The following is a 26,758-nucleotide window of genomic DNA, read 5'->3' on the forward strand; positions in this document are numbered from 1 at the left end:
CCATCACTGTTGAACATGCACAAGTACAAAAAGCGATCCTCATTATACGTAACCAATAGTTCATTCGCAGGTTATGGATAAGGAATCAACAAATAGGTATACCCCTAGGTAAGCAGAGAGTTTCACAACCACACTCCATCAAGTATTATACAATCTCATCGCCCCCCCCCCACACCCTTGATCACAATTACCATCCCCCCGCTCAAGGACCTCAAAGCACCAAACAAAAACTCATAATTCCCATTTTTGCTTTACCATGAAAGTGATAATCTTATCATCAAGAAACTCCTATGAACCAACAAAATAAAACTCTCTGCTCAACGCGTAAGACCCCCCCTTGATCTACCCACCAGTGTCCACCACCCAACCCCAAACCCCATCAATACCGCTACCGTTCCCGCAGTCATCAACCTAGGAGATAACTGAATGAGTCAACGCAAAAGGCAAACAACGGTGCTGAAGAAAAAAGAAGAAAAACACCACGAGAAAACAGGCCGGGAATCGTCCAGTTCACAAGTGTTGCCGGGGTAGTAGCGAAAATAACAAATGTCTTACGTCGTGTTTCGTTTTTTGCCGCCACATAATCTGCTGATGAAGCCTCCGATGATGTCCACAAAGAGCAGCCGGAAAAAGGCCTGGATCCAGCTCACTCCATTGTGCTCAACGCCCGTCGTTCGGTTCGATACTGGACTTGTAACCCTAGGAATCTCTTGTTCAACTTCGGGTGCTGGAGCGGCTCTCTTCTTGAGGCTGTTGGTGTTGTTGGCCGACTCAAGGGCCGTGGTATGCGATGATTCGGCAATCTCATCGTCGGTGGCTCTCTCTCCGACAGCCACAGGTGCAGGAGCAGGGGACCTATCGTCAGGGACCTGTGCTTCGGCTTCGTCGGCTACCTTGGAGGTGTTAGAGTGATCCTCAAGCGAAAGACCGTTGGCTTTCGTAGGTGCAGCGTCGCCAGAGGCCTCGAGCGGCGGTGTGTCCCTGAACAGAATATCGCTGGCGGTCTTAGGGGCTTCGGCGGTCCTAGGGCTGATGCTATCCTTCAGGGAAACACCTTCGTCATCTTCTTCCGATCGGGGCTTCAAAGAGCTGGGCCTGGACTTCATTTCTGGGTTAGAAAATACAATAGGTGATGGGGTAGTTCCGTTTTCCTCGCTGGCGGGCTCTTCGGCTTCCGAAATGACTTGAAGGGAGGGCGACACCGGGACGGAGGACGCAGAGCCATGGGAGGGCCTAGGTACCTCAAGATGCTGTGAACCTCGATGGGAAGTGGGGATTGACGAATCGCCAAGGATGTAGTCGGTGATATCTTGCGTTCCTTCCAGGGGAGAGTTGATGACAGGGGAAGGGGGGACGCCTTCAAAGGACGCCTGATCCTCGTTGAGACTCGTCTCCAGTTTACGTACTGTATCGATAATTTCCTCTCGGCTGGACGGGAAACGTTCCAGTGTGGGATCATTCAAGTCGATCTGATCAGGGTCAATATCCTCCATTGGTGACCTGTCGTCGCTGCTTTCACGTCGCTCGACAGCATCACCGGGCGTAGGGGGGCTGGGACACTCGTGAGGGAACAGCGGCGACTTGAGGGCAGGAAGCTCATCGCCTTGGCTGGCGCTTGGGGGGCCGAGGAGGTTGTCGTCGTCGTCGATCTGGGGCTCCGAGATGAGGATGGCCTGTTGGTGTCAATACTGTGTGCATACGTATCAACTAGGATGTGGAAGATCATACATCAACCCGGTCCAAAACCTCCGCGGTATCCGCAACTTCTGCAGCGGTTTCCGCGGTTTTGGACATGGGAGTAGGTGCCCTCTCGAGCAAGCCGTCTCTTGGATCCTTTGCTGGAACTTCTTCGTGCAGAAGCGCGGCAGAATCAGCAACCTCGGCGGCAGTCTTCACAAAGTCTGGAGTGCCAGCACCAGACTGTGTTCGGATCTCCTGAGCCTTGATGGCTTCCAGTATGCTACCATTGGGCAACACAATGTTGGTAGTCGTGGAGTCCTTGACGCGAATCTTTGGGACGTCGCTCTCTTCAGACACCTCGGTCGACTCCTTCAAGTCTTCAACCACCTCGGTCGATTCCTTGGGGTCTTCAGACTTTTCTGTTACCGCGGTCGGTTCCTTGGATGCTTCAGGCTGCTCAGAAGTTTCAGTTGCTTCATTTGGAGCCTGGGGAACCACCTCTGGCTGCTTTGGAGCTTCAACCTCCTTGGGCTCATGAGTCTCCTCGACTGTCTCAGTAGGCTGCTTGGGAGCTTCATCCTCCCTGGCGGCCTCGACTGGCTGTTTGGGGACTTGAGTCTCCTCAATTGACTGCATTGGAACTTCAGCCTCCTTAGTTTCCTCCACCGGCTTCTTCGGGGCTGGGGTCTCTTCGGCCACCTCAGTTGGCTTCAAAGGTTCAGCCTCTTCAGGTACCTTGACTGACTCCTGCGGGGCCTGGGTCTCTTCAACCACCTCAATTGGTTTGGAAGCCTCGGCCTCTTCAGGTTCTTCGGCTGACTCCTTTTGACCTTGAGACTTTTCGGGAAGCCCGGCTGGTTCATCGGAAGACTTTTCTTCGCCCACCACAGCCAACTTCTTGTCCTCGATCGAATCAGGTTTCGATCTGTCTACGTTAGTATGAGTGACGATAGTATTTTGTGTGCCCTTACTCTTTTGGTGGTTGAATCTCCAGCTCGTGATTGGTGTTGCCAGAAGAATCAGTCACGGTTGGCTGACCCGGTGCCAAATCCCACCAATCACCGTTTCCAATGCGGAATTTGTATTGGTGCTTGGATCCAATCTCACCAAGAACTTTTTTCGAAAAGACATGCTCGCCATTCTGATCGGTGGTGTAGGACATCTCCTCGGGAGTCCATGGTGGGTTCGAGAAGGTGCCGGCCACATAGATGGGCGGCTGCGTGCCGGGCTTCTCGTATGTAACGACGACGGGAACCTTGTCCGACGGCATGGCGGGCGGGCGGTTGACGGGTGGATGTGATGGGTAGCCGGCAGGGAATTCGGATCAGGGACGAGATGACGGCGTCATCGAAGTACCACGGGTGATGTGGTTCTGGGGATGCTGATGCTGGTTGATGATACCGAGCAGAAGAAGAGTAAACTGCTGGTGGTTGAGTTGACAACAGGTAATGGAGAGAAAAGGTAGGTAAAGGGGTAAAAGAGGTAAGTAAAGGTAAGGTAGCGAGGTCGAGAATGCGCCGCACCCAATTGTTTCAGGGCGAGTTCCCCTTCCAAGTTCCCATCACGCCACTGGCTCTGCGAGGGGTGTGGGACTTAATCAAGGCCGGCAGGAATCGCGCGGGGCAGAGTTGCACGGCAGAAGAGGCTAGAAGGAGCAATGCACCAAGCTACTGTCTTCACCGTCACTCTGAAAGATAAGGAAAGGGAGGGGGGGATGGAAGACCTACAATGATAGCGATGATAGCTCTGTCCCATCCACCGCAGGAAATCAAAGCGGTCTGAAGACTGAACACGGACAGGCAATTCCAAAAAAATGTCGAGTCTCAAAATTTTATTTCGGCCTCACCGAACTCGGGGGGCTGGACAAAGAAATGGACTCACAGTGCCAGCAAACACCAGCAGCTGAATTCCAAGCTGGTGTGGTTTCTCCTCCCCAAGCTCCTCCAAGCTGCTGCACGTCGACCCAAACGGCCAGGATATCCCAGCCTGAGCGGGCCATGTTTTTGGGCGGCACGAAGTAATGATAACGATATGAGGTACAGCAGTGGTCAGCAAGCTCCTCCAGCTGTTACTGAAATGCCCGTTAACTGGTGCTTGAACGGCCCATTAGCTCTGGAGCTAGCAGCTAGCGTCGATCCCCCGCCCGGTCCGCCAAGAACCGACAAGACCTTTCAGTGCGTCATCGACAGCGGTGACAGGCCGGGCGCTGCTTGGCGGTAACCTTGGGCAAAAACCTCGATAAAACAATTACTGCCATCTCCCACCGCCTTATTTTCAGGTGCAACTGCAGGGTTCCATCTCAGCATCCCCTCACGACGACTCTTCCCCAAAGCTCCAGTTATATAAACAAAATCCCATTTTTGACGTCGTCTTGGTTGTGGTCCTCGCTATCTTCTTGCATTAGTTCAGGCATTCATCAGGAAACTGGCCAGGTAGATATTTTGAAGACTGCTCTTCACCTGCTCTCTCATCTTTTTTCATTGCGAAACATTGTCGCAAAACCACGCGAGATCTTCGACGGGACTCTTGGCATCAAATACATCAAATACCCCCTGTACCCTGGTTGACGACCGCTTCCCGACTGCTGTCTTGTCTCGGAAATATTCCAGAAATCAATTTTGGAGGAAGTGAATACACTTTGCATATCGACGCCCCCGACCCTCTTTTTCCTGTATCTCTCGGCAGGCTAGGCATCTTGAGAGCGCAAAAAAAGAAGGACCTGATTAGGCACCGTTAGGCTTCCTGCAACTCAACGTCCCCCATCGCCGTTGTCACCGCCCGCTCCAACACACCTCGCATCCGAAGCAGACCACGTCAAACCCACCACTTGCAACGTTCCGACAATGGCGGCACTACCCCCCGATACGATCCAGGTGAAGCGCAAACGTGGCATCGATGATGCCCCTGTCGACTTTCTCCGTGTGTGCTCTAAACCTCGTCCATCCATGCGACCATCGCTGTACTGACCAACTGTGTATCGCAGGGGTCGATAGGAGCAAGCGGTATCGCATCATCTCTGAGGAGGTCGGCTGGGTCTATCAGCGCAAGCAGGTTGCGTCCGAGCAGGAAAAGAAGCCAAAGCATGACGCCAGCCTTGGAGTTCCTACCATTGTGCCTACCCAGGAAGGCGATGAGAAGCGACTAAATCGCCCCAAGAAAACCCCCAGGGCCCCGAGCACCAATGCCTCCATGACGCTTGAGCCCGTGCCTGCGTTGGCGCCCGCAACAGTGCTGGCGCCGGAGGCATCCGATTCGAGCGACCAGACAGTTAACCTGCGTAAATTCCACTTGTCGAGGCCCAACTCGTCACAACCATCTGCTGGCGTGACCAAGAAGCGCGGTGCCACTGCCGTCTTTGTTGAGAGAGGCCCAAAGAGACAAAAGTCCGCAATCCTGACCCCCCAGGTTGTGAAGGAGATTCTCGACCAACCCAACACAACACAATCCTCAACCAGTTCTTCGCCTGCCAAGGATTTACCTTCATCCTCACAGGAAGCGGAGAAGAAGCCCGTTGTCTACAAGCGACCAGGAACCAAACCTAGGAACAAGACATTAGCATCCGAATCGGGAACAACCTCGAAGCCCTCTGTACCCCCCTCCATGCACAATCGAAGAGCCGACATGGACGAGCTCTCCAGGGTTATGGATACCTGGACACTGGGTGAAATCAGCAAGAATCTAGACCGGGTGGAGCAACTCAATGCCAAATCGAAGTCCAGCCCAGCCAAGTCCCGGTTCCAACCAAAGGCACCCAAGCTCCGCTATCATGAGCGGCATCCGACAGAGAACGTGGCCCAACAGCAACGCGCTAAGGACCAAGCGGCCCCGGCTGCAGCTGCATCAACCTCTGCTATGGACATCGACATGATTGACACCTCGGACGACGATGATTATGTGATTGAGACGTACGAGCGTGTCCCCGCTGAGCGGCTGCGGGACCAGGCGGTACCAGCCCACCGTATCGGGTTGCTTGTTTTTGACAATGAGCCCGATGTCGCCGACTTCTTTTACGGCAATGATGATGAAACCGATGATGAGTTCCCTGAAGATGAGGATGACGAGAACGGTGAGCAGCTTGAAGCCCTCAGCAAAATGTACCGCAAACGCTAACAGCTCTGCAGCGGAGAACTACTATGCCCATGAATATCCCGACGAGGAGCTCGAGTGGAGCGATGAGTTTGATCACAACGCTTATCACTATGCAGCCCAGAATTTCTCAGAGAACGAGGAGTGGGACGACCGTGACTTTGCGGATGAAGCCTGGGATGCCGGCGACACAGTCAAGAACTTTTGAAGGGGCAACAAGCAGCGTTGATCTTATGAGTGGTCTCCAGAGTTCGATGGGGAAAGCATTTTATACCAGTTATACAGACGAAATGATACCCTGGGCATGTCCCGCGTTTAGTGTAGTTGTTTACATGTTTTCTATGTCCACTACTCTTTGTTGTGTTGTGTAGTTGGTCAGGGCAGTGTGGTAAGAGGACTTGTGAGGCATCTGTTTGAGAATAGTTAGCTAGAAGGGAGATTTCCAGAGATAACCTCCAGCAAGTACTACGGGTGCATGGTCTAGTGGTATGATTTTCGCTTCGCATCCTTTCAAAAGGCGCGATTATATTGTGAACGGTCCCCGGTTCAATCCCGGGTGCATCCAAATTTCTTTTGCCCAACTTTAGTGTCAAGTTGACACTATTTTGGCTTTGTCTTTTTGGGGCTTGGTTTCATTTGGTCATTAACTCACCGGCCTCCAACAGAAAACAATAGCACTTTGTTTGTTAATCCGCCAAGTCCGTTCTTTTAGGACGTGAGACATACAACTTCCAATTTCTCGGGCCCGTCGGAGAAGTCTTCACCACTTGGCCACTCTCATGCTTTTTTGGCGGTTCAAGCACTAGTTCATGAGCCTCAAGCAACCTCACCTGTTAATTCCGTCGAAATCTGAGGTTTCCATCGCATAACAATGGCCTTCGTTCCTGCCGAAGATAACACATCTCGCCAGGCTGCGTCATAGATATATCATGGGAGGGTACAAGGCTCTGTGTGGTGGAAGGAACATCCTGTAACCGCAAGTCTTCGCCGCCGTCCACCGTAGCAGCTATCATTATGGCACATAAATCTCTTCCACATCATGAGTTTTCCGCACGTCTTTCGGGAGAAATCGTGTGTTACATCCTCGGGTCAGCCCAGAGTGACCCGCTACCACCTCGTCTCAACGGTAGTGTCGATTGATCATAAGCCCAGAATCCTCAAGTGGCGTTCCTCCGGCCCAGAGGCGTGTAACTACACTGACTTATTATCGTGTTCCTCACCGCGGAGATAAAAGCAGTCCGGGACCCAGCCCTGACGGACAGGTATGTGGCTTCACAGTTCCCTGGACCCCTATAACACTAAGACCTTTTTTTCCCAGCCGTCGTGTTGTCTCTGCCCGGTAGATAATATTTCGACTTTAAACTTTGGCGTGCCCGAGTCGGGATAGCCGGACCACACAGGGCAGTTGGTACTCTCTTAAGCTTGGTGTTGCCCCGGTCTCTTGGTAGCCTGGACTGGTCATGTCGATCGATTTCTGCTTTTTGAGGTCTCTCACAAAGATCGACAACGGTGTTTTCCCATCCTAAACTTGAACGACGACCACGCCGACAACGCCGCCGCGATGAAGCTGTCCCGTGTTGGGGCCAGGCTGTTAGCTGCTGCCACGACGATCGTCCAGGTGGTGGTGTTGGCTTGCGACGGTTGCTTCGGTCCCATTGAGGAGCATGCTTCGAAGCATGTGCGTGTCGTGAAACGCATGCAACCTGGGGCGCTGGATGCGAGCTATGGTCCTACAAGGCCGTTGCAATGGGGGCAGTTGAATGTGTTGCATACAGTCAGTTGAGCTTCCCCTTCTATTTTCGCCGATACATGACACTTCTTACCGCAGTGACAACAAAGGATACTGTATGGGTCTCTGCTCACACGTTAAAACCAGTCCGATACCCACGGATGGCTATCCGGCCACATCAAGGAGGCGAATTATGGTGCAGACTGGGGCGACTATGTCTCGTTTGTGGCAAGCATGAAAAGGACGGCCGAAGACCTCAAGGTGGACCTACTTCTTGTAGACTCTGGAGATCTTCATGATGGCACTGGCTTGAGTGACTCTACTACACCAAATGGAGAGATATCGAATGAGATCTTTGTCCAGCAGACCGGATATGATTTGCTGACTCTTGGTGCGTTCCTCATTTCCATTCATTCCCAAATTTTTTCATCAGTTCATACTTACATCTGTGACTGAAGGTAACCATGAGTTGTATGCCTCCGAAGTGGCCTACCAGACATTCAACAATTTTAGCAGGGCCTGGGGTGACAAGTACTTGACTTCGAATGTAGAAATCATGAACCCTGACACTCAGGAGTGGGAGCACATTGGAAAGACGCACAAGTACTTTACTACGAAACATGGTATGTCGCTTCCCCCATTTTCGGCTGGATAAGCGTAACTGATAGTCTTTCTCAGGCCTTCGCATCATGGCTTTCGGTGTTCTCTTTGACTTCACTGGTACGTGTCAGCCTTCACATCCGGAACGAGCATATCTAACCTGAGCAGCCAATACAAATGCCTCACGGATCACCAAGGCGGCGGATATGATCAAGCAGGACTGGTTCAAGCAAGCGGTTCATCATCCCAAACCTATTGATGTCTTCCTTGTTCTTGGCCACAACTCAGCACGTCCTGGACGCCAGGCCAGTACCTTGAAGACTGTCTACTCTGCCATTCGGGAGGCCCATCCTGACACTCCGATTCAGATATTTGGTACGTATTGTCTGTTCGCATAGAGTGAGAGAAACCAACGTATCACAGGTGGGCATAGTCACATGCGGGACTTTGTTGTCTATGACCAAAGCTCTACCGCTTCTGAATCTGGTCGATACTGCGAATCTCTTGGTTGGTTTTCCATGTCGGGCTTCAACTCTTCCAACAGCGGTTTTACTGGCCCTCTCAACCCCAAAGGCGTCCCCAACCCCAACCGAACGGCCGTTGTCGCCAACCCAGTGAACCCTACCCCCATTGATAAGAGGAGTAAGCAAAAAACCTCTCCCTTCCTCTACTCCCGTCGGTATCTCGACTGGAACCGTCTTACCTTTGACTATCACGCCCCCGGCTCGCAGTTCCTCCACAACGACATTCTCTCCCATCCCAACTTCATCTCCTCCCCCTCTAGCTCATCTAACAGCTCATCCCAGCTGAAACAACTCGGTATTCAAATCTCGTCTAGTATCACATCCTACCGCCATCAATTGGGCTTGGGAAAGGTATATGGGTGCACGCCACAGACGTTTTGGGTGACTGGGGCGCCGTTTATGGCGCCGAACTCGATGTACACCTTTTTGGCGGACGCAATGGCCCATCAGATTCTGAACCCAAAGAGGGCAAAGGTTCCGAGGGTTCATATCAGCAATACGGGAATGGCGAGATTTGACTTGCACAAGGGACCGTTCACGATGGACGATAGTTATATCACTTCGCCGTTTCCCAGCTTGGTGGTGTATATTCCCGAGGTGCCATGGGAAATGGCGAGGGGGATGCTAGAGCGGATGAATAAGAAGGGCGCGGGGCAGGGGAGGAGGGTTGAGTATAATACCACGTTTGTCGGTGACCCCAAGGGAAAGAGGGAATTTGGGGTCTGGCAAGGAGAGGAGTGTGTCAACCCACCGATTGAACAGTTTAGGGCTATGGGGAAGAGAAAGGTCTTGGGGAAGAGGGAAGAAATTATGGGAGTGCCGGTGGGTAATGGTGGTGGGGGGAGGCAAGAGGTGTTGGAGGTGGGGTATACGACTGAGGATGACTTTGGGGTGGACGGGGATGATACGATTCATGCGAGAATCGCCAACTATGAGATTCCGGCCTATTTTGGGACTACCGCTGGGTTTCCGGAGTGGAAGAAGGGGGGAAGGAAGGGACGGAGGCAGGAGCCAAGGGTGGTGGATTTGGTTTTTAATGATTTGTAAGTTTTCCTTCCCTGGGAAATGAATGTGTGGATATGGGCCGACAATGGACAGTATCAACGATGATCTACTTGCCGCACTTGGGGGGAACTACACGGCGGACGACATCAAGTTTTACATGGAGCCATCAAACTACACGCTGAGAGACTTCTTGGTGCCATATGTGGAACAAAACTGGCAGGCGGGGATGCCGATGTGTGAGATTTCAGGGAGAAGGCCTCACGTTGGGTGAACGGGGGGGCAAAGTTCTATGAAGTTTTTGTGTTCTTCTTTTTATTTTTTGGGTGGCGTTGATGGGAGTGAAAAAGTAGGTACAGAAAAGCTGTGCGAGATATGACATTGAGTTGTGTTAATTTACGGATGAGAAAATCGAAGGAGGACGGCGATCCGGGTGATTATAGACATGAGTTTTTCGAACGAAATTTTAGAGCATTGACTTGGACTGTGATGTGGTGGGGAAATACAATAATGTTTAATGATCATTTGAACAATAAATGCACGGATTTTATCATGTCATTTGTCTCTGATGACCTAGAGGGCCCATCCCTAGCCAGTTCAAAGCCTTGTTTTATCGGATATTGGTCATATCTATCAGCATGGTGAAGAGACCTTGGCAACAATCCATCAATGATTTGCCTCCGGACCTTGGTTTTCATCCTCATACAAGTCAGCTATATTTCCTCGGCTATGTCTTGTGTGTCTTCTGACACGGTATCAGACCAGGACTTCTACCTTGCATCTCGATACATATGTAGCGCTTTATCTCTTCGCGGTGGGATTCTGGTATTGTGGTTGAGATGGAGTCTGCGGTTGTCGACCTTGTCTATTTGATGTGTGTTGGGAATCGCAGGGTTTTCCTAACATGAAGCTCGGGGTTAGTTGGGTTTTGTTTGTGGTATAGCTAGATAGTCTTCGGGCTGTTTGAGTGTGGAGGGGATTATGCTAGGTAAAGGAAGGATACACAGGTAGTTATTTGCAAGCTTTGAATGGTGTCCGTTTTATTATTCGTGTTATTCTTTTCTCTTGTTTCGGGGAGTGTGTATTTTTCTATACATAGTGTTGCTTTTTTCCTTCGCGAGGGTGGGGAGTTGTCTTTCTATGAGTGTTTTTGTGTTCAGAAGCCGTGAGTGGTATTTATGTTTATGTTTGACCTTGGCTACTGCATCAGGGATGGTGGTCCTCGGCAAGGCTCGAAGTGAGATGAAGAAACATCAGAGCTTGATATCTGGATAATTTTACTGTAAGTTCTAGGTGACTATACCCGTACTCTGATAACGGATAATGTTCAACTGTGGAATCTCATCATGTATATAGAGATCTTCCACCCACTTTAGGCAGGTGCCTGCCGAGTGGTGAACAGAGGAAGGTGCACCCAATGTCCATCTAATCTGTATGTTGCCTGCCTGCCCAGCTACAATGAGTATTTCGACTGAGGCAGTTGCGATGTAGCTAGGCTGGGAAGGAATAGGACAGGGGCTGCCTTCCATCTCTGGCTGAGTAAAGGCGATCGTCAGGCTGCCAGTCTGGATGGACGCTTTCTCTCTTGCCGGTGTGCCCCCGCATGACTTTTTCTTTCCCAAGCATCTTCACCATCAATGTACGATCCCTGCCACCGCGCAATACATCATCAAGCGGCTTATTTACTAACAATATAACAGAAATTTTACTTCCAACCACGTCTCTAAACTGAAGCGGAAGCGGGCGGTTCATCCGAGGCAGTCGCCGACAAGCAGAGAACCAGTTTTCCAATTCCCCAAGCACAAGAGCATATCACTTGTTCCTTATCCCGACGCATGGCTGGTCGAATCAACAAAACAGACTGTCCAGACGATCTGCTGCCGTCGAACCGCCATCGTCATCTTCAATGTGTTGATCAGTTCATGTCCTTGGATCAACAACTTGCTCCCCATATGTTCATCCCAACTTTTGACAACACTCCAACTCCATGAGCATCGAAACATGTGAACGGCGTGGCGAGTCGGGCTATCCAAACTGTCATCTAGCTGGCAATGCAGGTCTCGGCGACCGGCAACGGAAAGTGTCAGACATCTGAAAGGATGGCACTGAGCGCTCGACGGTAAGGCGTGTATGTACAGTACATACCTGTTCAAACCTTACTCCAGACCGACAGACACTGACATAGTTGCTAGCCCCTGCCTCGCCTCCATCACAAGACAAACCCATTCACCGAGATCACGCCAGGCAGACCGTCCCCACCGGACCACTCGCATGTAGGCCGTTTGCCGTTTGAGCTCTTTGCCGGAATGACGTCGCGGCGCGGCAACGGCTCAGCGTCCGTTGGCAGTGGCTAGAGAGCGTTTCTTTCGACGGTGCCTTTCGACGTGCCTTTCGACAGTGCGTCATCATAGCGATACTGGGTCAAGGCGGCTAGTGACACCTGTCCGGTCTCTGCCTGGGTTTCCTTGGTACCTGTCAAAGCAGCTGTCAAGCGATATCGCATTCTGAGATGACATTGATGTGTTTTGGGGCAGATTTCCGGCAACTGACTAACCCCCTAACAGCCTCGACCAGGTCTTGCAGGCAACAAGGCAATACCGGCTCGCGCCGTTGAATGACACCGGGACATTCGGCCTCTGCCACTTCTGCCCGCCGCGCCGACCGTCTTGTCCCTGTCTGCCGTTGTCACGAACACCTCGCTAGCGTCAAAAAAGCTTAACTCATGTTGAACCACAAGCTTGCCCCTGAGCTCCTGCTGCGCCCGTATCAGAGGCTAACAAGGGGCATGCATGGGGAGAACAAAGATCGTTTCGAACCCGATCATTCGATCGCCACTTTCTCGGCCTTCAATCCCTCTTCCGATAATTGTTCGTTATGCAGTTCAACAGCCAGGTCAGCGGCTAATGCCGGACAATGTGCTCACGATCGAGCTGTATCCTCACCTTTAGCACGTCCAGAGCTACAGCTTCAAAATTGGATCGTCCCGAGTTTGGCTGCCCATGTTCGCATCGGTCAGGCAGTGCAGGTTTTCTTTCTGCTACCATAGTTCCCGCGTTGGTCAAGAGGCAGATGTGGTGGCGGGGCATGATCCAGGAGGTCCGGCGGAAACCCGAAGCCTGTTCATTTGGGCGAGACATTTGACGCCTCCCGCTTGCTGACGCTGAAGATGAGAGAATATGTTCCCGGATACTCATTCTACCCCCCATAGTGGCCCATCCCACACCGGGACCTGCAAGCGAAACCGACAAGTGTGCGGGTATACAAAGTCGTGACTGGTATTGACTGGTTCGGATGTGTCATTCAGCAAGACATTCTCATCTTGACAACCCTGTTAGCCAACCTCATTGCCGCCCTTTTCCTTCCCCACCCCTCACAAAACAACAACATGTCGCCGGGACAGGGCCAGCATTTTCACTAGCACACCCCATGCTTTGCTGCTGTCACCCACCGATCTCGGTAGCACAGATCTCCCTTTAGCTTGCTGTAGTGCTGCTCATCTGTCTACCCATCATGCCATTCCGTTAGTCGGTTTCTGCCAACATGTTGTTGTATGTATGTAGGTAGAGATCTGTCGTGTTAGCAGGGATCGGGTGGAGGATGAGTCGACTTCCACGCGGAGCAAGTGCCGTCATTCACATGGAAGCCATGTATTCTGGTAAGGTTTTGTATAGTTTACTGATTTCTGGTTCTGGTAGTAGCAGACTCACCGGGTAGGTGGGTGTGTCACCGAACAAGGACTCTCGGAACCACCCAACGACCGGGCGAGGTCTCTGTTGTGGTTTCTCGGGTTCACTTGGCTTGAGACATTTTGTCAATTTGCTATGTGGTCAACCTCCGTCCCCTTCCCCCAGCCTGCCCGCCAACCCAGTCCAATGTGCTGGCACACACAGTAAGTAGCCACAGGGCCTATTATCTTGGTATTATTTGCTCCGATTCGATTCCGGGTTGTGACCAACTGGCCTTTTCCATTTATTATCTATACTCCCGAGAGACAAAGAAGAAGAGTTTGCTGTTGTAAGTGTGGGAATAAGAAAAAGAAGAAGGAAGAGAGTAAGGTTGGTACTGCGGAATAAGCGACAGGCAGGTGAGATGTATCCGCTGTTACACTTACACAAGACGACTCACGCGTTCGTTTTCGGCTGTGGGGCAGAGAGGAGTAGGGGGAATAGTTAGTACCTACCTACCCCAAGTGTGTGTTTTCTTTTGCTTTCGGTTTATTCAGGTAGTTTCTTCTTCTTGACCGCTTTCTTGGGTATGGGTTAATCATGGGATTAATGTACAGTATCTTTGTGTTTCCTGACGTGTGGGGGGAGTCAAATGTGTGACCTGTTTTCGTCTTGCAGATTTTTTAGACAGGAAATCTGTAAAAATGGCATGATGGGTAGGTATCGTGATATACTACAGGTGGTGGAGGTTTTATTTCATGGAGGGAGCATTTTTCGGATAGCAGTGCTCCCTGCTTTTTAGGTCAGACAGTTAGTTCCCCTGTCCTGGTAAGCAAGGTACCTGAGGTAGGTAGCTCAGGTTCATTGTGGTTGTGTGGTGGCGGTTGTGTGTGTGTGTGTGTGTGTGTGGGTGGGTGGGTGGGTGGGGGGACGACATATGCTTTGCTGTATATGCCATCTGAGGGGAAGTGTTGGAATGTGCATGTCGTGGGTGGGTTGGGCAACAGTTTGGCCGAGATGGAAAGTAAGGTAGTTATGGGAGTATAAAGTGAGGCGTTTCTCGTTTCAGGAGTGGCGGTCTGTAAAGTGGTTAGGTCGTACATTTTCTCCTTTTTTAGGCATTTCTGAGTGGGAAGATCGTGTGTACTATTACTCTGGTTTGTTGTTGTTTATTGGTCTCCAGAGAAGGGGAGAAGGCTGGGTTGACCAGTTATTTTGGGGGTGGGGGGAGGTGTTGATCGACCTGTTCGTAGGTAGAGCCAGAAATTTGTGTGTGGGGGGGGGGATTTAGGTACTGCTAGACACCACATGCCCAAAAGCAAACAGTATTAGAGCGGAAAAGAAGCAAGCTTTCCCTAGGTAAGGTCCATGAAAACCCCCCTCCATTCCCATAACCGGAACCGACGCAACCTCTTGACACGAACCATTGAGATCTCATCTACTACATACTACCCGCCTGTAGTAGGTACATAAGTGAACGCCACAAAATGTACGAATGACACGATGAACAACGGGGGAGGGGGACGCTATGCCCCTTCTGTCAGTACTTACAGTACAGATATTAGGCCTCATGCAGCAGCAGCAGCTGCTGCTGATGCTGCTGCTGCCTAGGTGGGTGAGTTGAGTGGCGACGGGACTTCTCCTGCTTGTCTGCAGTATCCGTTGCCTTCCGGGTGGTGGGTGCATACCTTGGAGGAAGGAAAACAGAGGCACGTTACATTCCGAGATCCTAGACCTGCCGATTGTTTTCCCAAAACCCTGCGAGGCATGTCTTGGGTGATCTGAGACAGGAAGAGCTGTCCTCGCTCGATTTATTACCTTCGCTTGGAGGCACAACTAGTGGACGCAGGTGTCGGCAGCTTGCACGGTAGGAAGGTGATTAGTGGTTTGCCCCTGTTGAGGTGCATGTCCGTGTGGGTGAGGTTGACGAGGTGGTTTTGGCAGGTGATTGCTTGCCTGGTCCTGAATGCTTTCGTCCATGTGATGAATCTGTTGATTTGATGTGTTTTGATGATGGTTGGTTTGCAAAGCATTGTCACAATGCAAAAGCACAATATTGAGATATACAATTTGTTTTCAATTTCTGAGTATTCTCTTTCTCTCTCTCTCCCACCGCGTCTTTGCAGCGCTCCTTCTTTCTACCCTATATATAAAACCCCTTTGGAAGCGTGTAATAACGCCTGTATTCTAGATATTCTAGACCCTTTTTTTCTCCCCAAAAAGTAGTAAAAGAAGTCTCCAGAAAATCTTGCTTCTCCCCTCGCCATCTTCAAAACTTGAGAAAAACGTGTGTGAGAACGTTTGGTATCTCTCTAGAAATACAAGCAACAATGAGGGAAAAACACCAAAAAGTTCTCAGCCTCGAGTCAAACTCCTTTCTGCGACTTGATACCCCAAAAGCCTAAACAGAGACGCCGGAAAATGACAATGATAAAAATGCTGATGACAAAAAATGCAAGGCAGAATCCATCATGCTTTCCAGCAGTTAAACGCCTCCCTTCTTAAAGAGGGAAAAAAAGAAAAAACAAAAGAAAAACAAAAGAAAAAAAAGAAAAAAAAAGCAAAAAAAGAGGGCAAGGCCTGGGCTTGTTGTTTGATAAAATACATCTGAAAAATAAACCGCGGGCCGGAAACAAAAGGTCCAGACCGGTCCAAAAGGTCGAAGAGAAAATGACGTTGAACAAGGAAAACAAAAAAAGCCGTTGGGATCATTCTCAATTTCGCGGCAAATAGGCGACCGGTGGTGCTAGGGGTGCTAGCCGAACCGTTGACGTTGTGTTCGGTTAAACGCTGCCCCGACTCATGCTGACGGCGTGGCGGCGCTTAAGGCTCTCCAGGTCGTCCTCGTAGGCGCTGCCGTCTCCATCGCTCATGGGGCTGTCCCGCTTTCCAAGGCCCATGTCGTATTCGCCGCGCTCGGTAGAAGTGAGAAGCTTGCCGTCGGCGTTGCGGCCCGCCGAGGACATGGCATCCGATTCGGCGCGCGCGTTATTAAGCATGACGGGAAGCTGGCGCCGGCGGGCGTTGATGAACCAGTTGGAGATTTGATCTGGTTGTCAACGGTTAGTGGTGACCATGAACAAACGGTGTGGCGTTACTTACTCATTTGGAGGCCCGTTTGGCGCATGAGCTCCTGCTTCTCATCCTCGGTCGGGTATGGGTGGTGCAAATGAGCGACGAACCAGGCACGAAGCTTATCTGTCGTCTCCTTGGGCAAGTTCCCGCGACGCTTGCGCTGCTTGTTCTCGCCGTTCATGCCCATGCCTCCCAGCTCACCAACGCGCATGTACTCTGGGTAGCCCGAGCCGTAACCACCGGCCGAGAAAGGGGTGCGGTCGAAAGGCCCAACAGAGCTCATTGAGAGCGACTGAACGCGCGAGGGATGGTGGTAGCCAAAGTAGGCGCTAGATCGGTGGTGAGGGGGGTAGCCCTCCCCGGAATTGGAGCTAGAGTGGCCTCCCATGATGTGACGGAAGTTGTCGGGATAATCATCCTCGCTTGAAGGACCACGAATCCGAGGCATCGTCGCCGAGCGCTGATCAAAGTTCATGGTGGGAAGCCTTGGAAGGGTAGGCCGACTCATGTATCGGTCTGAAGATTCGATGGGTGCTGACTCCCTCATGGATGGGAGATTTCGGTGCGAGGCGTAGGGGCTTCTCCGAGATGGGCTCCTCGCCCAGGTCTCGTTCAAGGACCTAGAAGCGATGGCGGGCGACATTCCCCGGCCTCCGTGATACTCTCGCTGAGGGCTGGGGTACACTCTTGGGATCTGGCTTCCACGCTCATCCCTGTCTTCCCCGACCGACAACCGCCTGCGCTTGTTCTGGTTTGGTGAATGTGTGTAGGAAGGGGGAGTGATGGCGCCAGCTGGGTATCCTGCAACAGGTGATGCTACCGAGGATGGTACTCTGGTGTTGGCGTCTGAAGGCCTCGACTGCATCGAAAGCTCAGGAATCATCTGGTTCTCTTGTTAGCTGACCACGACCACCGAATAAACACTCCCGGGTCAATTACCTGTCGAATCGAGGGAAGAGCAACCCTCTCGGGCTCACTCGGCCTTCTCGAGTTGAAGCCATAATCGGCTTGTCTGTGCTCGTCCCAAGCAAACTCACGCTTGAACGCAGAGTGAGGGGAAGGTTGGGCCATGGCGATCATCGACATGGTGTTGTAGTTTTCGGTTTCTTGTCCGCGAACACGATAAGAGGATGCTGAAGGGCTATATTCCATGTGGAACAAATAGAGCAAAACTGTTTCAGATGCCTGCCACACAGCGAGCAACTTTCTATGAGAAAGATCGAAGGCGAAAACTTGGCTGTCTCGGTGATGATATGATGTCAGGAGGTTGAGAGTTCGGCAGAAGCGAAGAAGTGGTGATGTTTCGAGTCCTGCCGAGTTCAGAATGGGATGATGATGATGTATCGATGCAATGAAGCAGGGAGGTTTGGATGAAAGGGGGCGAGTGATATGAGTCCTTTTGTACAGCGTGCCGGTTGCGTCCCAGGTGCCAGGACCGCCTTCCCAAATCTCGATTTAAGTTGACGATTGGATACAATGGGTTTTGACGCACAGATGGCGTACCCAAATAAAAAAAAATAAAAAAAAGTTGCTAGACAAAGTGTCGACGCAGTCGCAACGGCGGGAAGCTTAATTCGAAACCGCTACTATCAAGAAGCGAACAGGTCAAGCTATCCAGGCTAGAAAGGTCAGCAAATTCCCTAGTGGTCTCCGAGAGACATTGGGCGCTGGTTGAGGGAAAACGGTCCGCTCATCGACAGTCGAGGCTTTTGCAGCTTTGGTGAGAGGGCGGAAGCAAGTTTTGAGGAAAGGCAAGGAAGAGGCTCAACGGGAGTTATATTAAAAGCTGGAGCAGGTTGAGATCGTATGGGGCCACCCTAACGCACAACAAGGCCGGGCATGCGAGCAGGGGGGCGAGGATGACATCGACACCAGCCCGGGGAACCAGGACAAGCAGCTGCTCCAGAGAGTACGAGTACGTATTGTGGATAGCTGTCTGTACAATACGCCCTGTACTGTAAGTACAGACGGAGCGAGAAACAGAACAAAGACAGACGGGCAGGTCGGCAGGGCGGGAGGACAGGGTCAAGGGCAGTTCGGCTGTGGCCCGGTCCTTGGAGCATGGGGTGGGGGAGGGAAGAACCAGTGTGGAGTGTGAGAGCCGGGTTTGCCAGTTGCCAGACGGAGAGCACTGCGTTATTGGGGAAGTGATAGGATAGCGTTCTGCAAGACCGCGTAAGGTCCCTAGTGTAGGGTCTTTTTCGAACAATGTGAGAAACCCCGGGTCCGAAAGACAGGAAACGGACGGCAACAGTGCCATGTAACCCTCCCCTCTGTCTGCTTGCTGTCTGCTGCTGCGTCGGCGGGTCAGGGCCTGCGGCAGCAATGGGGTGGCGTTGCCTTGGTGTGGTGGTTGTGGTGGTGGTGGTGGTGAATGATGGTGATGGTGGTGGTGGGACAGCGGCGAGATTTTCCAGACGGGATTCCTGAATCTTTGGGAGGTGCAGTTGTCGTGCCGAGGATGGTGCTTCTCCTCGTTGTAGCAAGTAGCAAGGCTTGAGAGAGGGAAGACGAGGCCCATGTGAGAGGGTACTCCGTGCTCCGTGCATGGGGGATTGTACTGTACAGTACCGAGAAACAGGAGCAGGAGACGGGCCAAGTGCTAGAGAGGTAAGATAGGTAGGTAGGGGGAGATGCAAGAGACGTTGGCCGACAGGGGTCTTCGCTAAGACCCATGGACAGCCTACTCCCTCCCCGGCACCCCCCGTCGTGGTTTCGGTGGGCCACCCCAGTCTCCTTGCACGACGGTTGGCGAAGCTAGATGAAATTGCCCGATGGAAGAAGATTCTCTGACAGGGGGATCCCTTCCACGCGTGCCATCGCATCTGCAGACACGCCCTCCCAGCCCAGTGCGTGCACCAATTCACAGTCCACTGCACCACGCCAAGCCGAGCACACGGGAGTTGTGTCCTGTTCGAGCTGCTCGGAGGAAGCGCCGTAGCTTTCCGCTGGGTCCTGCGCACTTTTTGACAACATACCACACTCCCACAGCCATCTCAGCCCTGCCTCTTTTGGTGAATGACAACCCGGGAGACGAACACACTCCCATGCCCGTGGCCGGCGGTGACGTGCGGAACCAGCCCGGCGAGTCTCCTGAAGGAGAACAACGACTGATTGATGAGAGCAGAGCAGAGCAGCAGGGCAGCCCGAGGGCGTGGAATGAAACGACAGTCTTAGCTGACTAGGAACAGTGAAACTTGCCGTTCACGGGCTCACCCACGGCGCTGGGTGCTGTTTGGACTCAACTGTAAGTGATGTGATTAGCTAGGAGCATGGGAATGTGAATCGTGAAATGTGAACCGCAATTCCGAAAGCCCATGCACCGCGTAGTGTGAGGTCATGGCGTGGTGTTGGTGCTGCGGCTAGCATATTCAGTGGGTGCCTCGGTGCCTGACTGTCATTCGGCGACTGCCTGACTGCTGACGTGATGTGGATTTCAAGTGGTTTCTGCATCCCCAGAAGCTGAGTTTGCTTTTGCTGTCATTTCGATCCCGGTTGACAAAAGTCCGAAAAGCATCGGACTGGAGATAAATTGCTCGCAAAGGGCCGAGTTTGGTGCTGTGAACTGGCCTGGCATTGGTTGGCATCTGGACACTGTCTTCCACTGCAGCCACACTACACTACTGCTCCCTAGGAGCACAGGGCACCCTCTGCACAGTGACCTGGAATCCCTTCTGACCGGCCAGAGCCAAGCGCCGGCAGCCGCGACTTTACAACTAGAGCGGGTTAATCAAAAGTCAAATGACAGATCAGTAATCTGTTTGCCGCGCCATGATTCAGATCTTCGCTCAAATATTAGCACGGGCTATCAAGCCACCCGTTCCTGGCGAAACCCGGCGAGCGAGAGCTGTCACTGAGCAAGAGCCGGAAGTGGGGTGGGGGTGGTGGGGTGGGGGGAGGGGGATGCGATCGTAGCTGCCAGATCTGACTTGATTTTTTGACATTTCAAGTGGGGGGACCACCATCAGGCAGGTGAGGCAGGCGGGCAACCTGAAAGCTCGTCATCGAAATGCCAAAGTTCCCTCCTCCTTTGCCTCCCACATTTCATAATCATACGTACCTTATTCCTCACCCCATCGATCACGCCAGTCTCGGCCGGGTCAGCATGCCGTACACGTACACTACACTACAACTACCAACGATCTGCGGGGAGTGCCGTCCCGCCATGGTTTGATAGCAGCAGCCAGGAGGCACATTGTTGGATGGCTGTTGCTTTTGCTCGGTAACGACAGGTCTAGCAATCCGCCATATCACAAACCCCCAAGCCGAGATTGGCCAACTGACGCTATTTGTAGGCACCGAGACGCTTCCTGCAGGTCCCAATCCTCTGGACCTCGAATGAAGATTTCGGGACGAGGTGGTTCAGCTACCATCTGCTTGGGCCGCAGGCAGCTTATCTGGACGAGAGGGGACCGAGGACAGCCGATCTTCCGCGCCGATCGTCACAAGCCATCAAAGCCCAAAAGCCTATCCATCTTACCAACCCAGCCTGTCGGAACAGCCTCCGATGGATGGGAACTGTATTTCCTTCCGCCTTTCCGTCGTGGTGCGACGCAGCGACTCTGTGCGTGCTGCACATCAGACGCGGTCAATGCCTCTGGTCTGAAAGTCTATGTATGTTCATGAAAAGCGTCGTCGTCGGCACATGCCAGGTAGAGGTTTTGTTGATTACAGATTTGGCAAGGCGTTCGGGCACCAGTTCGATCAATTAAGGTGAGATTGTGAGACACCCTGGCCATGTATGCCATCGGAACCTGGCGATTGGCTGCTCGGTGAGCCTGTGGGGGTCAGCAACGGTCATGAAACTAATTGCCGGGCTCTGATCTGGATTGCGATTGGTCCCCTCAAATCTGTCAACCAAACTGGGAAGTTCTCTGGTCAGGTCCCCGAGTGGAAAGCCAACATCCAGACATCAACACACGGCCCTCCGGATTGCCCATCCGTCCCGGCAATTGCGTGCAGTCCTTCGCCGTCTTCATCGCCGTCTCTCTGGCACCGGATCGACGAGCACTTTCATCAACTGGTGACGGACAAACCACGGCAACGGACCTTGCTACCTTGCTCTGCGGAACCATTGCACACCGGCGACGCGCCAGCCTGCTGACGTTTCAACGTCTTATTAATATCAACCTTCTGCCAGGCTCGACTAGCTGCATGACTTAGGCGTCGGAGCTACATTCCAGATGTGCACAGTTAGGGAAAGTGCGTGAAACACATTTAGACCAAGCGCTGTGGAAGAGAAGGCAGAAGGCTACCGCCTGCCCTTCCATGTCACGGTGGAAGTGTCCTGTACAACCGTCTGTCCTCCAGCTCGTGGGAAACCTATGTATCCTCGTGTTTTACACGTCAAGCGGTGAGGAGCTCAGCCGACTCACACATGACACCTGGGGGCCAATCAAGACCTGCGCCAATACTCTGGGCTATCCAGCCATCACACAAGTGTTCAATGGATTGCTGCACAAGACCGGACGGGGAAAGGCTGCGAGTATCCTCATAATATCGACTGCCTCGGAAACCACAGCACGTCTACCCCCCAAAGACTGCCCACAGCTGCTCGGCTCGATTTGCCATTGTGCGGACGATCGATCTCTGTCAAGCAGTGGCATCTGTGGCGTCTCTCGCGACCTCAGCTGAGGGGGAGGGCTTGTCATATATATGAAGCAGCAACCGCCCCCAGCTGCACGTCAGTTCCGAAGAGACCGCTGCGCCGTGGGCAACCCCCCCGCCCACTACCCAACAGCGAACCAATATGGGTTGCACACAGATCGGTGTCCCGTCAGGATGTTGGGGACTGACGCGGGGAAGATGCGATTCGTAGTGGCACAAGCTGGCTGGGCTCTGGCTGCTGACTCCTAGTGTCCTGTATAGAGGTTTCCGGCTTCATCAGACGCGGAGATCTCGCATCCAAGACATTTGCTAGGCCGAATGTGCCAGCACATACATGCTGCACGATCAAGACCATCGTCACTTCAAATACCTGACAAAATGTCCTGTACGCCCCGAAGAACTACAACTGTTCTGGGCGGAGCGTCGTCCATCCTAGTCGACTGGACCACCAACAACCTTCCCCAACCACCACTACCGCCAACCACCATCCCGATAACACCCCGCCATTGCCGCTCCGATCGGCTAGAATCAACCGAGAAGTTGCTCCACCAACATGGTAGCAGGTGTGAATCCAGGATTCCAGTTCATCCCGCCTGAAGCTGTTCCTCCTGGGCTGCAAGTGAACATTGAAACGGCCTTGATGCTTCACCACTGTCTTTTCACGTACGATGTTTCTGCGCAACAGATGGAGCGCCTACATGGGTCGAGATTGTAGACCTGGCCTCCAATTTCTGGCCGACATTGCTTGGTAAATTTCAACGACACCTTACGAGAAACAGGTCAGGAGAGCCACATATTACATGCCATGTCGTGCAAGCTGGCGAGTTGATCGAGGCTCCGAACACGAAGGGGTTGAAGTTCGACTTGCTGCGCAACATTATTGACAGAGAGGCAACTGGTGTTTCCTCGTTCGGTGACGTACATATTCGTAGGTGTATGACAGTAAGCCTATTTTCTGCCGGTACCCCCAAAGGGCAGCTCAAAGTGTGCGGTTGTCGCCCAACGCCGAGGCTTACGTTCTCTGTTGGTGAGGGGTTCTTTCGTCTGTCACCTGACAGCACCATGTTCCGCAAGCCGTCTTTGGAACGAACCACACAGCCAGGGCCCGGCAATCTCGCAAGCGCCATCCCTTCTAGGACAGGCGCGAGGCTATTCCGAACCGTGTCGTCCCCGTGTCGTCCCCGGGTCACCCCCGGGTCGCGTCCCGCTTCGTCCCATCTTATGGCCGCTCAGTCAGCATTATGACGGGCAACTGCGGGTGCTGGATTCTTGCGCAACAATTTCTGGAATGGACAGGGGAAAAGACGCGATGTCTGACCCAGGGGGGCTCGCCAAGAGGAGTTAGGGAAACAAAAGTCAACTGGGGAGGGCATTGCCCGCACCAGGGGTACCCCTGATTTCGCAGACAGACTGGGGTGCCGCTCTGTACGGTACGGTAATTCAAGTGTAATAATACAGATGATGACACTTTGCGCAGGATGGACAACGCGGACACGCGGACAAGCCAGCAAGAAACCCCCGCTCGGAAGGTGAGCAAGACCTGACTCTCTTTGCCGGATTATCAACCGCAGCAACCAGTAGTGCTCCGACCCCCGAGCCGGCCAAATCTGGACATTGATATATAAGGCCCGGCGCCCACATCCCGGCCTGTCAATGCTTGTCATTGACCCTGACCGGGGTTACAGAAAACGATTTACACGGGGCAGTCTCGGCGATCCTCTCATCAGCAAGCTCACTGACATCAGAACCGGTCACGGGGAGGAGCGCATCCGATGGTTTGAGAATCTGGTTGCAGCATATGCATCTCTATTCCAAAGGCATCAATCGAACAATCGATCTTTTTCAGCTTCCCAAGATCGGGCCACTGCAGCCGTCATTGGCCAGCTGTGTTCGGAGAAACCATAGCAGTTGATTACCACGCCAAACCGATGACAAGGCGTGGGGACAGCAAATGCATCCTTGTTTGGGCCGAGTTGTCAACTTTACGGATATTGATGAGAGCAACAAAATCAGCAAACAGGCAGTCCCCTATGCTACCGTAAGGATCTCACGGTGTTGCGGGAAATCTTGCCGTCTAGTGCCCCCCGCGGCTCAACCCTGGGGCAAGGCTCAGACGGCATAGTGCTCCGTCCCCCAGGCTCTTCCAACCTCACCCAACATATCATGACATCAGCCGTTCGCCGGCCACCGACGGGTAGCTACAGAGGCCTTCGATAGGACGAGAGAAGCGGTTGTGGGATCAAGTCGCACAAAACATGCGACACTCTCTTCCGCCATGCCACAAATGTCACCGCCGCCGTGGTCACGGCCAAAAGAAAAAGGAGACAGGAGCTGAGTCCGAAACTCCCATCCCGTACCGTGGCCAAGCAATTTTCGTCGCTGGTCTTGCCGGTACACAATGCGCTTGCTTGACACGTTGCCCGCGGTGCTGGAACGCGGGACCGAGTCGGTGAAATATTATTCAGGCATTCTCTATCTATCATGCTCTTCTCAGCCGCCCGTTAATAAGCTCGTCTCCTTTTTTTTTCTGCCTTCTTGTCCAACCCCACGAGTCCATACGATGCTACACGACCTTTATTCCGAGCAGGATTCCGCCGCCACCGTTGCCTTTTTGTCTTTCAGCTGGAGGGAAAGCGTCCTAGGTGAAAGGATGACTCGTTGATATCTGGTACCTGGCCAAAGTCTGGAGAAGCGCTGCCTGAGCCAGTCTGTTGGCTATCCTCGCCCGCCTGCCTTGGAGATGGTTCCTGCAGGAAACGCAGCGCAGGCAGCGCGGACTGTTAATTAATATATCTGACATGTACAGGGACTGCCAAGGACTGCCAACTGCCGCACCAGAGCTACGGCCGTGTCGAGGAGAAAGCTATGCCAACCGGTCCAGCCGAGCCTTGCGGGAGGACTCGAGAAAAACCCGTCGATGCCGGTATTGTTCATGAGGGTGACTTGAACGGGCGGTGAAGCGGTTGTCAACTTGTCTCCGGTGGTAAATATCAACAAGCCAGTATAGGACGGAGTTTGCCGAGAGTCATCGTTCTGTGTGTCTTCCACAAAAGGATCGTCCCTCGGACGGACACGTGGACTGGTGAGGGCAGCACCACACTTTTCTTCTTGTCTAACAGGTCCCTGTCAACAGCTTCCTTGCTCCTGATACATGCGGGAACGGGATTCGGGAAGATTTGGAAGGCAAAATAAAATTCGGTGATAACACAAGATAGGGGCCCCCTTGATAATGAAATTTGGGTGCGGCATTTGGGAAGACCTGCTCAAAACAGTGCAGCTCCTCCGTCACTGTCGTCTGATGTTCTCCGCAAAAAGCCCTGACTACTTAGCTCAACCCCGGTCCCCGAAGGGACAGGGTTCTGTGTGTATGATGCCTTGTTCGGAAGGACAAGTGGAGGTCATGGTTCGATGGCATCCCGAAGATGCAGCATCCTTGGAGGATTTCCTGGGCGGCGAAAAATGGCATACCTGGCTTGCGTCAGCAACAAGGCGTCGCTCTTTTTTTCTTCTGCGTTCGCTGCGGACTGCAGCTTTCCATATTGATGGCCCCGTCTTTCTGTATTAAACTTTCAGGGGGGTTTGGGAAAGGAAGGTAAGAGCCCAAGCCGGAAGATGCACACGACGACGGATCCGGAGCGACGGCGGTACACTCCGGTTGGCCGCCCCATGCCCATTATACGACCACGAGATAGGCGCGGGAGACTGCAACGAAAAGAAAGGTTGTTGTGAGAACACGCCAGTCCGAATACATAGGCTGTTTAGCGAGCGAGGTGGGTTTTCTTTTTTTCTTTTTTATCTTGATGTACACACAGTAACACATGCTTGACGGTTGGGGGAGGATCAGCAAGATCTCGGCTACGACGCTGGTGGTGACGATATGACCTCCTCTTCTTGCTTGGTCTCTCCTTCCGTTATCCCTTGCTGCTCATCAACCGCGGAACCGAGAGAAGGACCGCCGGGCGGCCGTTGACCGAGGTCCTTCCGAGTGGGAAAGGAAAAGAGAAAACCCGACGGTGGTAGGTGGTGGCTCGAGTCGCGGCTGGCTCACCACAAAGTAGATAGTAGGTCATCCACCATTCATCATTCCTCCTTCCAAGTCGGGACAAGAAAGCATCGATTTGTCAGGCGGGCCTCACGGGGACATGCGGGACCTTTTCTAGTGTCCTATGCTAGAACAAGTTTAAATGCTGGGCCAAGGGAATTGTTTCTCCTCATATCACAAGCTTGTTTGTGGAGAAGGTAGGAATGGGGGGGAGGGAGGGGGGTGTTGACTCCGCAAAAAGTTGAGCATGACACTTTTGACAGCAGCAAAGAAAGCTGTCAAGTTTGACAGTCGCCAAGCGGTTGGTCCCTGCCCCTGACGCCGCCGCCGGCATGTTTTTAGAGTTGGGGGTGGTTTTTGACCGTTGGAGCAGCAAAGAAAAAAAAGAGGGGAAACAGACAGGGCAACTTTGGGCTTTCTTGGTAATTTTTTCTTTTCTTTTTCTCCACACACTTCGGTTGATGGGGGAGGGGCTTTCACGTGTGAACGGCAAAATGAGAGAGAGAGTGAGAGAGAGAGAAGGACTCCACCGAAGCGGGTAGTTTGGCACATGCTCGGCATGTTTCGTTCGTTCGTTCGTTCGTTCGATCGTTCACGTGTGGGAGGGTGAGATGTGAGCTCGGCTTTTCAACAAATTTATTATTACTGGCTCCAGATTCGAGGATGGATGGCGTCTGGGTTTTGTTGGCGGTGGAATTTTGTTGCTTTCGTCGGGATCACCATGACTCTTTCGCACTTGCCTCTTTCT

At 52.6% G+C, this 26,758-nt stretch overlaps 5 protein-coding genes and 1 non-coding gene across 6 annotated transcripts; 3 read left to right on the forward strand and 3 right to left on the reverse strand.

Moving 5' to 3' along the window:
* Window positions 1–43: 43 nt before the first annotated feature.
* On the reverse strand, window positions 44–2,950 carry QC762_708600 (uncharacterized protein; the record flags this gene model as incomplete). The annotated part of the gene is made up of 3 exons (XM_062893708.1): window positions 44–1,673; window positions 1,729–2,605; window positions 2,652–2,950. The coding sequence occupies 3 exons, from the start codon at window positions 2,948–2,950 to the stop codon at window positions 552–554; spliced, it is 2,298 nt and encodes a 765-aa protein (XP_062739543.1). The 3' UTR covers window positions 44–551.
* Window positions 2,951–3,273: 323 nt separating this feature from the next.
* QC762_0111350 (uncharacterized protein) lies at window positions 3,274–3,679 on the reverse strand (the record flags this gene model as incomplete). The annotated part of the gene is made up of 2 exons (XM_062884317.1): window positions 3,274–3,350; window positions 3,562–3,679. 2 exons carry the CDS (start codon window positions 3,677–3,679, stop codon window positions 3,274–3,276), a joined length of 195 nt encoding a protein of 64 aa, XP_062739544.1.
* Window positions 3,680–3,945: 266 nt separating this feature from the next.
* On the forward strand, window positions 3,946–6,140 carry QC762_708610 (uncharacterized protein). Its single transcript, XM_062893709.1, has 3 exons — window positions 3,946–4,599; window positions 4,664–5,746; window positions 5,802–6,140. The coding sequence occupies exons 1-3, from the start codon at window positions 4,524–4,526 to the stop codon at window positions 5,972–5,974; spliced, it is 1,332 nt and encodes a 443-aa protein (XP_062739545.1). The 5' UTR covers window positions 3,946–4,523; the 3' UTR covers window positions 5,975–6,140.
* A 95-nt stretch (window positions 6,141–6,235) lies between these two features.
* QC762_0111370 lies at window positions 6,236–6,331 on the forward strand. The gene has a single exon. It is a non-coding gene; the product is annotated as a tRNA-Ala (tRNA).
* A 475-nt stretch (window positions 6,332–6,806) lies between these two features.
* QC762_0111380 (uncharacterized protein) lies at window positions 6,807–10,049 on the forward strand. Its single transcript, XM_062884318.1, has 8 exons — window positions 6,807–7,028; window positions 7,085–7,540; window positions 7,643–7,886; window positions 7,954–8,118; window positions 8,174–8,215; window positions 8,264–8,470; window positions 8,519–9,662; window positions 9,718–10,049. Exons 2-8 carry the CDS (start codon window positions 7,328–7,330, stop codon window positions 9,893–9,895), a joined length of 2,193 nt encoding a protein of 730 aa, XP_062739546.1. The 5' UTR covers window positions 6,807–7,028; window positions 7,085–7,327; the 3' UTR covers window positions 9,896–10,049.
* A 5,306-nt stretch (window positions 10,050–15,355) lies between these two features.
* CUP9 (homeodomain superfamily) lies at window positions 15,356–18,105 on the reverse strand. The gene is made up of 2 exons (XM_062893710.1): window positions 16,389–18,105; window positions 15,356–16,335 (listed from the first exon to the last, which is right to left on the reverse strand). Exons 1-2 carry the CDS (start codon window positions 17,242–17,244, stop codon window positions 16,070–16,072), a joined length of 1,122 nt encoding a protein of 373 aa, XP_062739547.1. The 5' UTR covers window positions 17,245–18,105; the 3' UTR covers window positions 15,356–16,069.
* Window positions 18,106–26,758: the final 8,653 nt, after the last annotated feature.

Source organism: Podospora pseudocomata, chromosome 7 (assembly GCF_035222375.1).
Source record: "Podospora pseudocomata strain CBS 415.72m chromosome 7, whole genome shotgun sequence".
In the NCBI taxonomy this organism is placed as follows: Eukaryota; Fungi; Ascomycota; class Sordariomycetes; order Sordariales; family Podosporaceae; genus Podospora; species Podospora pseudocomata.

Excerpts from the sequence above, each read along its gene's own strand:
- QC762_708610 (XM_062893709.1), top strand. The coding sequence starts at position 4,524 with ATGGCGGCACTACCCCCCGATACGATCCAGGTGAAGCGCAAACGTGGC. Across the intron at positions 4,600-4,663 it reads TGCCCCTGTCGACTTTCTCC|GGGTCGATAGGAGCAAGCGG; the intron begins GTGTGTGCTCTA and ends TGTGTATCGCAG. Across the intron at positions 5,747-5,801 it reads AGATGAGGATGACGAGAACG|CGGAGAACTACTATGCCCAT; the intron begins GTGAGCAGCTTG and ends ACAGCTCTGCAG.
- QC762_0111380 (XM_062884318.1), top strand. The coding sequence starts at position 7,328 with ATGAAGCTGTCCCGTGTTGGGGCCAGGCTGTTAGCTGCTGCCACGACG. Across the intron at positions 7,541-7,642 it reads AGTTGAATGTGTTGCATACA|TCCGATACCCACGGATGGCT; the intron begins GTCAGTTGAGCT and ends CGTTAAAACCAG. Across the intron at positions 9,663-9,717 it reads GATTTGGTTTTTAATGATTT|TATCAACGATGATCTACTTG; the intron begins GTAAGTTTTCCT and ends GACAATGGACAG.
- CUP9 (XM_062893710.1), bottom strand. The coding sequence starts at position 17,244 with ATGATTCCTGAGCTTTCGATGCAGTCGAGGCCTTCAGACGCCAACACC. Across the intron at positions 16,336-16,388 it reads CCAAACGGGCCTCCAAATGA|ATCAAATCTCCAACTGGTTC; the intron begins GTAAGTAACGCC and ends GTTGACAACCAG.